This window comes from Myotis daubentonii, chromosome 5 (genome assembly GCF_963259705.1).
Source record: "Myotis daubentonii chromosome 5, mMyoDau2.1, whole genome shotgun sequence".
NCBI lineage: Eukaryota > Metazoa > Chordata > Mammalia > Chiroptera > Vespertilionidae > Myotis > Myotis daubentonii.
The window spans coordinates 69,311,301-69,324,171 of record NC_081844.1 but is presented as its reverse complement, the minus strand read 5'-3'; the positions used below and the strand labels follow the sequence as shown (position 1 = coordinate 69,324,171).

Here is a 12,871-nt window from a genome sequence, read left to right as displayed (position 1 = left end):
GTTCTGGTCAGGGCACGTGCAGGAGGCAAGTAACCTATGTGTCTCTCACATCAATATTTCCCTTTCTCTCTACCTCTCCTCCCTTCCTTCCACTCTCTCTCAACATCAATAGAAAAATATCCTCAGGTGAGGATTAAATTTTTTTTAAAAGTAGAAATGGGGATATGCTTGTTTGTTGTAAAAGTTTTTGGTAATAATTAAAAGTACCTTCTATGGAAAAAAATTATAATTGAAAACTGTTCCCAAGGAAAAAAGTGTATTTGTGCTTTAAAAAAATTTCTTTCTGTGTGGATTTGGGAGGTGAAAGATAAAACATTGAAGGACTGTGGAGAGTCCCTTTAAAGCCCATCAGGCCCTAGCTGGTTTGGCTCAGTGGATAGAGCATCAGCCTGCGGATGAAGGGTCCCAGGTTCGATTCCAGTCAAGGACACATTGTGGGCTCGATCCCCAGTAGGGGGCATGAAGGAGGCAGCCAGTCAATCATTGATGTTTGTATCTCTCTCTCCATTCCTCTCTGAAATCAGTAAAACTATATTAAAAAGAAGTAAATAAATAAATAAATAATAAAGCCCAAAGGTGCTTGTTATTATTGTCACTCCCATCACCAAGTGCAGTGCCTGACACATAGATAGTATTTATTAAATTTCACCTTTTATTTGCCCATCTTCTTTCCTTTTATTCTTGTTTTAAGCAAATGAAAAAATTCACTTTTTTAAAAAATATATTTTATTGATTTTTTTACAGAGAGGAAGGGAGAGAGGGACAGAGAGTTAGAAACATCGACGAGAGAGAAACATCAATCAGCTGCCTCCTGCACATCTCCCACCGGGGACGTGCCCGCAACCAGGATACATGCCCTTGACCGGAATCGAACCCGGGACCCCCGAGTCCGCAGGCCGACACTCTATCCACTGAGCCAAACCAGTTCGGCAAAAAATTCACTTTTTAATAAAGTACTTTCCAAGGTCTACTTTTTACATTGTTACAAAGATTACCTTATTTTTCTCAAAAACATTTTGATTTCCAGACTTACAGCGTGAAGACATAAGTAGTATAGAAATTGTAGGAGGAGCAACTCGAATTCCTGCAGTAAAGGAACAAATCACTAAATTCTTTCTTAAAGACATAAGTACCACATTAAATGCTGATGAAGCTGTTGCAAGAGGATGTGCATTACAGGTATGATTAATATTATTTTTATTTTGGAATGTATATTTTTCCAGAAATATGGTGACTGACCTAAAAGGAGTTTAAATATTATCTATTCTAACCACTTGTCAATAGGCTAAAAGTAAATTGAAATTATTTCTGAAAAGTAAGTCTTATGCCTTTCCTATTTTTTATTTTTGTTAAGGATATTTTTTTTTTTTGAGTGGGGAGAGAGAGGGGGAAGCCAAAACTTGAAGGTATATGAACTCTTGTTAAGGATATTTTTATTGATTTCAGAAAAGAAGGGAGGTGGAGAGATAGATAGAAACATCAATGATGAGAGAGAATCATTGATTGGTTGCCTCTTGCAGGCCCTTTACCAGAAATCAAGCCTGCAACCTGGGTATGTGTCCTGACGGGAATTAAACTGTGACCTCCTGGTTCAGAAGTCGATACTCAACAACTGAGCCACACCAGCCAAGCTATTTATAATTTTACACTATCATAAAACAGTATGTTTATAACTCTACTGAAATAACATTTATTTTATGAATCCATATAATTATTCCGATTAAAAATTCTTTTTTGGGGTTTTAAAATATTTTTGTATTAATTTGTATAAGGTCACAGAAAAAGTACTCTGACGCTTTTATTAAAAAATACATTTTTTTATTGATTTCAAATGAAGAGAGAGGGAGAGGGATAGGAACATCAATCATGAAAGAAAATCATTGAACAGTTGCCTCCTGCACGCCCTACTGGATTGGGCCTGCAACCCAGGCAAGTGCCATGACCAGAAATCGAACTGTGACCTCCTGACTCATAGGTCGACACTTAGCCACTGAATCATACCAGCTGGGCAACACTTTTAAATTTTAACTAGTTTTACCATTAAACAGTAATTTTTAAAATGTAACAATTTTATTGCAAGGACTTTATTAAGCAGTTTAATCAAGGGTAATCTAGTATGTGTTTTGATTTAAATATGATGTCCATTTTATTGGCAGTGTGCGATTCTCTCACCAGCATTTAAAGTGCGTGAGTTTTCCATAACGGACATTGTTCCCTACTCAATCACATTACGATGGAAGACCTCTTTTGAAGATGGAACTGGGTCTGGGTAAGTTACTTTTTAATATGTTTGTGTTTTTTATTTCAGAGAGAGAGAGAGAGAAACATTGATGTGAAAGCGAACCATAGATCAGCTGCCTTCTGTACACCCTCTCCTGGGGATTGCGTCCGAAACTCCAGGCATGTGACCAGGAATCAAACCAGCAGCCTTTTGGTTGTGAAGCAAAAAGCACCCAATCAGAAGAGCAAAAAGAAAAAAATAATCTAAAAATATGAAGATAGTATAAAGAGCCTCTGGGACAATTTCAAGTGTACCAACATTCAAATTATGGGGGTGCCAGAAGGAGAAGAGAGAGAGCAAGATATTGAAAACCTATTTGAAGAAATAATGACAAAAATTCCCCTACCTCGTGAAAGTAATAGACTTACAAGTCCATGAAGCACAGAGGCCCCCAAACAAAAGGAATCCAAGGAGGCCCACACCAAGACACATTATTATTAAAATACTAAGGGATAAAGACAAAGAAAGAATCTTAAAAACAGAGAAAATCAGTTAGTAAGAAGATAAAAAATATGAACAATATCAAAAGGCAATAAATGTATGTCAGCAATTGAATCTAAAAATCAAAGTAAATGAACAAAGAATCTAATGAACAAAATAAACTGATGAATAAAATAGAACCAGAGGCATGGAAACATGGAACAGACTGACAAATCTCAGAGGCAAAGGGGAGGAGGGGCAGGAAAAGATTAACCAAAGAACTTATATGCATAGTAGTGACCTGATACATGGATTTGTGCACATCGAAAGGTAATTAGGAGATGGCCGGCAGGGTGAGACTGGATGAGACAGGCTGGACACACCCTAGAGCCAACCTCCCGCAGTCCCTCCCCAGACGAATACACCTGGAGCAGTGCTGTGGCTCGCAGGGCGTCTGTAGAGTGAGCGGGGTCCCTCCAGCAGGTGGGGTCCCTTGGCCTGGCCTGCGGGGATCTGGCCAAAACCAGCTCTCTGACATCCCCCGAGGGGTCTCGGAGTGCGAGAGGGCACTCTGCAAAGTTGCTGTCTTACAGAGTGTGGAACACAAATGTACAATAAAGCTGATTTGGGGCCAACAGTGCCCCAGCAACAACAACCCACGTCCAAAGGTGGAATTCCGCGGCCCCACAAGGAATCGGAATCTCTCCTCTCTGGTTCCGTGGTGCATCACCCAAGAACTGTTGCTGCCAAGTCACCGCAGCTTGACAGCTCCTGTGTTGAGCATCTGCCCCGTGGTGATCAGTGCACATCATACCTACCGACTGGTCGGATGGTTGGACCTTAGCCTTTTACATAGATAGATAGATAGATAGATAGATAGATAGATAGATAGATAGATAGGTAGATAGGTATAGATATGCATTACCTGTGGACACAGACAATAGGGTGTTGAAGACTTAGCTCAGGGACAGAACCAGGTGGAGGGGGGCAATGGGGAGGTAAAGGGGTTTATCTGTAATACTCTCAACAATATAGATTTAAAAGAAAGAAAATATATACAAAGTTAAATTTTAAAGTAAATATATCTTAGTGACTACAATAAGAAAATAGAAGTTATTGGGTTCTTGAATACTAGGATAGAGAAATGGTCCATGAATGTGAAAATTTTAAACCTTCCCTAATTAATAGGATGATGCTATGTATTGAAGAATGTGTTTCTGGGACACTCTAAACAACAGTTATAAAACTGTTATACTACTTAATGAATAGGAATTACTTTGTAGGTTTTTAAATTGCCTGTACTGGAGAGAAGAAAATACTACAAATGACATTATTACATCAATTTAAAAGATTGAAATATGGATTATACATTAAAGTGTCAATGTAAACTTATAAAGTTGACAGTTGTACTGTTGTCATATTAGAGAATATCCCTATTAGGAAAAACACATTGATGTATTTAACGGTAAATGGCCATAAATGTATGTAACAGCCTCAGTTGTTTCAGAAAAAAATATACACATACATTGACAGTGTGTGTACACTCAAATTATGAAACAAATGGGGTAAAATGTTAATAGTAGCAAATCTAGGTTAAAAATATATATAGTGCCCTCGCCAGTTTGGCTCAGTGTATAGAGTGTTGGCCTGCAGACTCAAGGGTCCTGGGTTCGATTCCGGTCAAGGGCACATGCCTGAGTTGCGAGCTCGGTCCCCGGTAGGGTGCTTGTGGGAGGCAGCCAATCAATGATTCCCTCTCATCATTGATATTTCTATCTCTCTCTTCCTCTCCCTTCCTCTCTGAAATCAATAAAAATATATTTAAAATATATGTGTGTGTGTGTGTGTGTTACTCTGTTTATTCTTGCACAATTCTGTAAGTTTGAAATTCTTTTCAAATAAAAGTTCCTTTTTAAAGAAGCTAGAATAAAAAAAGTTCCATATGAAAGTATTTTGGAAACTAATGGGTAGGATTTGGTCCTCAGATGTAAGCAAAAAACAATTTAAAAAAATCTATCTGTATTGGCCTTAACATATACCTATTCTCAGGTACTTTTTTTTTTTTTTAGTAGAACTATTACGATGACAGACATTCTAAAATCTTTGAGCCATAAGCCTGTCAAAATCCAGGTTAATAGTACAAACAATTTATTTTTCTATACTTTGTGCATGGAGAGAGGCCTTTATAATTGCTACTTATGAATTAAAAATGAGGTGGATTCTGTAATTATTTTCATAGGCAACTTTCTATTTGTTTTAAACTGAGTGTTTTCTCACTCCATGTTAGGGAATGTGAAGTATTCTGTAAGAACCATCCTGCTCCATTCTCAAAGGTCATTACATTCCACAAGAAGGAACCATTTGAGCTAGAAGCATTTTATACTAATTTACATGAAGTGCCTTATCCTGATCCAAGGATTGGTAAGAGAAAGTTCTCATGCATTTTTTATTTTTATAAATAATATGTTAATATTTGAATTAAGGAAACAAATAAGTTGATAGTTAAGCTAAGCCAGCACTGGATTTTAAAAGAAAGATATTCCATACCTTTTTCTAAAATGTACTTGTTAGTGTTCAGAGTTGATTTCTGGAATAACAGCAAAGTTTGAATATTTTCAGTTCATTTTGACATCTATATTTAAAGTGTTCTGTAATTGTCCTAAAAGGTTTGGGTAAGGATTATTTTTTATGGAAAAAGTCTAATCAGTAAATTGAAATTGTACTGCCAGACTTACTATGCATATATTCTGATTCTAAACTTATGCTCACTGGTGGCAAATAGAATGAGTATCATTAGATTGATAAGAAAGTAAGAATAGGAGACTGTAATATCCATTTTAGTTGAGTAATCTTCCTAAAAAATACAAAAAACCATGATTTTATATCATTTGAAAGAGAAGGGGTCTGGCCAACGTGGTTCAGTGTTTAAAGTGTCAGCTGTGCACCAGAGGGTCTCAGGTTCAATTCCGGTCAAGGGCACTTACCTGGGTTGGGAGTTTGATCCCCAGCCCCTATCTGGGTGCCTGTGGGAGGCAACCAATCTACATGCCTCTCTCACATCGATGTTTCTCTCTCCCCTTCCCCCCTCCTTTCCACTCTTTTAAAATCAATGGGAAAAATATCCTCAGGTGAGAATTAACAACAAAAAAAGAGAGAAAGAGTAATTTTTAAGTTTTAAAATTCTCTATATGTATTGCTTTTATTGACAGACTAGAAAAGGAACATTATAAATATTTCAAGTACATTATTTAAATCATAGATATTAATTACTGAACGTGGTATTCATTTGCTAGGGTTTCTTAATAAAGTACCACAAACTGGGTGGCTTAAACAATAGAATTTTGTCTCACAGTTCTGGATGCTAAAAGTCTGAAATCAAGGAGCTGGAAGGATTGCTTCCTTCTGAGGACTGTGAAGGAGGGATCCATTCTAGGCTTCTTTCCTTGGCTTGTAGATAGCCATGTTCACATGATATTCTCTCTGTATATCTGTCTCCAAATAAAAGTATCAGTCATTGGATTAGAGTCCAGTCTGATAACCTCATTTCAACTTGATTAACCTCTGTGAAGACCTTATCTTTAAATCAGGTCTCCTTCTGAGGTCCTGGAGAGTAGGACTTCAATATATGAAGGGCAGGGAGGGGGGCATAATTCAACCCACAACACAGGCCAACCATATTGTTTACTACTCATTTTTTCTGCCTAGTATTCCTTCTCTACTATGGGTATCCTTATTTGAGATTTTTTAACATTAGAGTTCTTTTTTTTTTTTTTAATCTTCACCTGAGGATATGTTTTTATTGATTCTAGAGCAGCGGTTCTCAACCTGTGGGTCACGACCATCGGAAAACACATATAGCATATCAGATACTTACATTACGATTCATAACAGTAGCAAAATTACAGTTATGAAGTAGCAATGAAAATAATTTTATGGTTGGGGGTCACCACAACATGAGGAACTGTATTAAAGGGTCGCGGAATTAGGAAGGTTCAGAACCACTGTGAGAGAGGGGAAAGAGAGAGGGAGAGAGAAAGAAACATTGATATGAGAAAGAAACATTGATCAGTTGCTCCCTGACCAGGGATTGAACCTGTAACCTAGGTCAGTGGTCGGCAAACCCATTAGTCAACAGAGCCAAATATCAACAGTACAACGATTGAAATTTCTTTTGAGAGCCAAATTTTTTAAACTTAAACTATACAGGTAGGTACATTGTTGTTAACTTAATTAGGGTACTCCTAAGCTGGCCTTTGCTAAAAAATGTCCTCAACCTGAGGGGCCGACCTCAGCGAACGTACCCCCACTTCTTCTAACACCACTTCTTCAAAATAGACTCGCCCAGGCCAAAAACCGACTTCTGTGCATGAGCCACGAAGTTTCAGTCACACTGTGCGTGCACACCTGCACATGGTATTTTGTGGAAGAGCCACACTCAAGGGGCCAAAGAGCCTCATGTGGCTTGTGAGCCACGGTTTGCCAACCACTGACCTAGGTATATGCCTTGACTGCAAATCAACCCGCAACCTTCTGGTATACAGGACGATGCTCCAACCCATTGAGCCACCTGGCCAGGGCAGCATTAGATTTCTTTTTTTTTCTACTTACATAATTTACTCCTTAATGTACTTATATATTTATTTTTACATTTGCCTTAAGTTATAAAGAATTCAGAATAATTGCATGATCTATAAATATCTCTGTATATCAAAATGTTGATTTAATGACTTGATGGTGAATGTTTTGTCATTTGTGTTTTATCCCTCTACCATTTTAATTTTGAAAAATTGCCGAGCTATAAGAAATTGAAGGAATAGTTTAGTGCAGTGGTTGCCAACCTTTCGGACCTCATGGACCACCAGTGGTCTGCGGACCACCGATTGGCGACCACTGATTTAGTGAACGCCATACATTCACCTAGATCCAGTTGCTAACATCACAGATACATACACTTTTTGACAAACCGTTTGAAAGTAAGGTATAGATATCCCAACAACTCACCACTAATTACATGTCATAGGTCTCTTAAGAAGAACATTCTCTTACATAAAGACATCATTATCATACCCAAGAAATTTAACATTAGAATAATACTGTTTACTATACAGTCCATATTCTTTGTAACTGTGCTTGAAAAATTAATATGACCTCTGTAGATATTAGTGACTGGATAACAGCAATTTTGCTATAGGAAAAATGCAGGAAAATTTTAAGTCATTTTATTTATGAATTACCAAGATAATTATGATATGCATAGCTTGTAGCAAAAAGGGGTAATTTTATATTTGGTTTTCAAACTCAAAAATTTGAATTTTATTTTGGTTTTAGAGCATTAAAAACATACTTAAAAGTTATATTGCCTTGAGTCAGATTGTCCTTGGTTAAAATCCCAACTCCTCTTTTTTCTAGCATTGTTGATTTTGGACGGGTTACTTACTCTTTCTGAGTCTTAATAACAAATTTATTAAGGTATGAAAATGATCTGGGGAAAATACCTGTCCCACAGTAGTTAATCTGGATGTGGTAATAATTTTACAATTATTTGCCAGCATTGGAAAGATGATAGTCAAATTACTGAATTTAATGAACTGAATGAGTTAATCTGAGGCCCATCTATTGATCAAAGCTTTTTTTTCTTTAAGGGAGCTTCACTATTCAGAATGTTTTTCCACAGTCTGATGGTGATAGTTCTAAAGTGAAGGTTAAAGTTCGCATTAACATCCATGGAATCTTCAGTGTAGCTAGTGCATCAGTAATTGAGAAGCAAAATATAGAAGGGGATCACAGCGATGTTCCTATGGAGACAGAAACGTCATTTAAGGATGAAAGCAAAGATGATGTGGTATGTAAAATCCTGTTTCAAATTCCTCTAATTAAATACAGAGTACTAGAGGCCTGATGCATGAATTCATGCACGGGTGGGGGTCCCTTGGCGTGGCCTGCAGGGACTGGGCTGAAACCGGCAGTTCAACACCGCCGCTCCCGTTCATCCCGTCCCCGCAACGCCAGGGGAAGGGACCGTGGGAGGTTGGCCTGCTGGGCCCCCCCAATTGGGGCGCTGGGGGAGGGACTGTGGGAGGTTGGCTGGATGAGGGGGAGGGGCCACGGGAGGTTGGCCAGCTGGGGGGAGGGGCCGTGGGAGGTTGGCCGGCCAGGGGGAGGGACCCCAGGGAGGTTGGCTGGACAGCAGGGGGGAGGGGCCACGGGAGGTTGGCAGGCAGGGAACGGGGGAGGGAGGAGGGGGAGGCTGAGGGAGGTTGGCTGTGGGAGTGCACTGACCACCAGGTGGCAGCTCCTGCATTGAGTGTCTGCCCCTGGTGGTCAGTGCACATCATAGCAACTCATCAACCAGTTGGTCCAGTTGTTCAGTGGTAACAGTCACTTAGGCTTTTATATAGAGAGATATTAAAGGCCTACACTGGAGCAATTTTTTAAACAAATGATAGGTCACTTGCTAATGGTCTTGATGGCACAAAGGACATTATTATGTAGAAAAATACATACATTAACAAATTAATTAAATGATTTTCAGAAGCATTGGCTTCTGAATGTGAACAAGTTTTAGAACTACTTTAACCAATTTATTTGGTTAATTTGCCTTTAGATGTATATATATATATACACACTAGAAGGGCTCTTTGAGTAAGTATAAAACAAAAATGCCAAGTGAGCCCTGGCTGGTTTGGCTCAGTGGATAGAGCGTTGGCCTGTGGACTGAGGGGTCCCGGGTTCGATTCTGGTCAAGGGCACATGCCAGGATTGCGGGCTTGATCCCCAGTAGGGGGCATGCAGGAGGCAGCTGATCAATGATTCTCTCTCATCATTGATGTTTCTATCTCTCTCTCCCTCTCTCTTCCTCTCTGAAATCAATAAAAATATTTTTTAAAAATTCCAAATGACAAAGCATTTTGGCCTTTTAATTGGCAGCATCTTTTCTTAGTATTACAAAAAATGGAGTAAATAATGTAATTGTGTTTTCCTACATTACATAAACTCACCACTGTCACTTTTTTTTAATTATTGTTAATCCTCACCTAAGGATATTTTTTCCATTTAGTTTTAGAGTGGGTGGAGAGAGAGAGAGATCTGTGTCAGAGAAACACATTGATTGGTTGCCTCCTGAACGCTCTAACCACTGAGCAACCAGCCATAGCACCCATGTTACTTTTTTCACCTCTTCGCAATCACAGGGTTGAAGAAAATGTACAGTTAGAAGGTGCAGGGCGAGTTGATATGTCAGAAATAATTGTCCTTTTATAAAGAACACTTACAACTCGTTTTTGTCTTTGGCACAAATAAACTTATTTTTTTATTAAAGCTAGCCTTCTGATTATCCTGTATGTGCTTAACTCCAGATATATTAGAAGACCTAAATTATACTGATTCCTGAATCCTAAGCTTTCTTCTCTTTGAAAGGACAGTAAAGGATAAGATTTTTAAAACCAGAAAAATCTAATACTTAGTACTATTTGCCAAATAGAGAGCCCATTTTGGCAGCCTTAACTGGTTGAAAGTTTGTCTTTTGGACATAAAAAAAATTTAAGTTTATGTTATAATAATTCATAGACATCCTCTTTGACAATTTTGCTGTATTTCCTTGAGTATTTTGTTACATTTAAAAATATTGAATTTATGAAGTACATAAATTTTGTATCTTTTTTATTTTCCCACATTAAATTCTTTATTGACATTTTTCATGTGAAATTTAATAGAGGTTTTTTTGCTGTTGTTCTTGTTTGTAAGCTTGCTTTTATGAATTTGACTTGAAATTTTTCCATTTATTTTGTGTGTGTTTTTACCACAGGTGAATCACACAAGATTTATTCACAGCATCAAATAGATCTTTTCATTTTAATTACCTGTTACTTGTAGTTATTCTCATGATTGAAAAAAAGCTTCTATTTTACTATTTACACAGTTCAACACAGACTTGAACTCTAAGATGCTGTTTATTAAAAAAAAATAGACACTACAAATACTATCAATTACTTATTTTCTTTTCAGGATAAAATGCAGGTTGACCAAGAAGAAGGTCATCCAAAATGTCATGCTGAGCACACCCCTGAAGAGGAAATTGATCACACAGGAGCCAAAACAAAGGTTTGTTTTACTATTTCTATGGTTGTGTCTTTTTGGGATTGAATAATTTAAGTTTATGTATTTTCTTTATATTGCATGTTTTTAATACACTTGATTTTTTTATTTTTTAAATATTTATTGTTGAGAGTATTACAGATGTCCCCCATTATTCCCCCATTGTCCCCCTCCATACGGTTCCTGCCCTACTCCAGGCCTTCACCACCTTATTGTCTATGTCCATCAGTAATACATATATGTATATCTTTGGTTAATCTCTTCCCACTCACCACACCTATCTTCCTTCTGAGATTGATTTATATTCCCATGCCTCTGGTTCTATTTTATTCATCAATTTATCTTGTTGATTTCTTGTTCATTTATTTTGATATTTAGACTCAATTATTGATAGATATGTATTTATTGCCATTTTATTTTTCATATTTTTTATCTTTTTTTCTTCTTCTTCCTCTCCTTAAAGAATACCCTTCAACATTTCATATAATACTGGTTTGGTGTGATGAATTCCTTTAGCTTTTTCTTATCTGTGAAGCTCTTTATCTGACTTTCAATTCTAAATGATCACTTTGCTGGGTAGAGTAATCTTGGTTGTAGGTCTTTGCTATTCATCACTTCGAATATTTCTTGCCACACCATCTGGCCTGCAAAGTTTCTCTTGAGAAATAAGCTGATAGTCATTTGGTGCTCCCTTATAGGTAACTAACTGCTTTCTTTTGCTTCTTTTAAGATTCTCTCTTTGTCTTTAAACCTTGGCATTTTCATTATGATGTGTCTTACTTGATGTGGCCTCTTTGGCTTCCTCTTGTTTGGGACTTGGCATTTCCTGGACTTATAAGTCTATTTCTTTCACCAGGTAGGGGAAGTTTTCTATTATTATTTCTTCAAATAGGTTTTCACTATCTTGCTCTCACTCTTCTTCTGGCACCCCCATAATGCGAATGTTGGTAAGCTTGAAGTTGTCCCAGAGGCTCCTTACATTATCTTCATACTTTTGGATTCTTTTTCTTTTAGCTCTTCTGATTATGTTTTTGCTTCCTCATATTCCAAATCATTGATTTGATTCTCGGAATCCTCTACTGTTAAAATCCTATAAATTATTCTTTATTTCAACTAGTATATGCTTAATTTCTGACTGGTCCTTTTTAATGTCTTTGAAATTCTCACTAAGATCCTTGAAAGGCTCACTAAGTCCCTTGAAGCTCTCATTAAGATCCTTGAGTAACGTTATAACCATTATTTTGAACTTTGTATCCAGTAGATTGCTTGCTTCCATTTCTTTCATTTTAACATGTTTCTTTGTCTCCTCATATTGGCTGCTTCCCTGTGTTTGTTTCTATGTATTAGGTAGAGCTGCTATGTCTCCTGGAATTGGTAGGGTGGCCTTGTGTAATAGGTGTCCTACAGGGCCCAGTGGCTCAGCCTCCCCAGGCACCTGAGCTGGGCACTCGAGGTGTGCCCCTGTGTGGGCTTTGTGCACAGTCTTGTAGTTGAGCCTTGACTGCTTTTGGCATCACTGGGAGAAGTTGACCCACAGGCCAATTGTCTGTGAGGACCAGCTGCAACTACAGTGGAAGAACTACTGTGCAGGAGACAATCCTGTGAAGCAGGACTTGCTTCAGTGGGGCGTTGGTGCTCACTGAGTCTTCCCTTTGAGTGTGTCGCTTGTGGATGTGAAGAGTTGTAAACTGGTATAGTCTTAAGCTGTCTATTGGTCACAGTGGCTTTGGGGCCTCCCAGCAGGAGCTACAGAGAGATCTACAGATTGCTGCTACTTGTATTGGGCTAGCAAGTGCCTAGGCAAGGCCCAGTTGTGAAGCAAGGCAGGTTGGTGCTAGTGCTGGGTCTTGGGCTCATTATTGATAGGTTTCTGACAGGCTGACTCCAGCTGCTGCTTATTTAAGAGATTTTAGCAAAGTCTGAAGCCTGAGCCAGGACAGGCCATTCATATTAAAAAGTATCTGCAAACAGCTTGGATGGGGCTGCATATTGGATGGGGCGAGATCTCAGGGAATCATCAGGGCAGAGAAAACAGTATGGGCCATGCTGATGGAAACTCAGATATGGTTGCCTGCT

General features: G+C 38.2%; 1 protein-coding gene across 4 annotated transcripts in view; it reads left to right on the top strand.

The window, feature by feature from the left end:
• Positions 1 to 12,871, top strand: part of HSPA4L (heat shock protein family A (Hsp70) member 4 like) — a 56,777-nt gene that overhangs the window by 22,118 nt on the left and 21,788 nt on the right. For all 4 annotated transcript variants that reach the window (XM_059698078.1, XM_059698079.1, XM_059698077.1 and 1 more), the window contains 5 exons: positions 1,028 to 1,179; positions 2,157 to 2,269; positions 4,989 to 5,122; positions 8,344 to 8,543; positions 10,706 to 10,801. In XM_059698078.1, the coding sequence (XP_059554061.1) occupies positions 1,028 to 1,179; positions 2,157 to 2,269; positions 4,989 to 5,122; positions 8,344 to 8,543; positions 10,706 to 10,801 (695 nt within the window). The remainder of the gene's footprint in view (positions 1 to 1,027; positions 1,180 to 2,156; positions 2,270 to 4,988; positions 5,123 to 8,343; positions 8,544 to 10,705; positions 10,802 to 12,871) is intronic.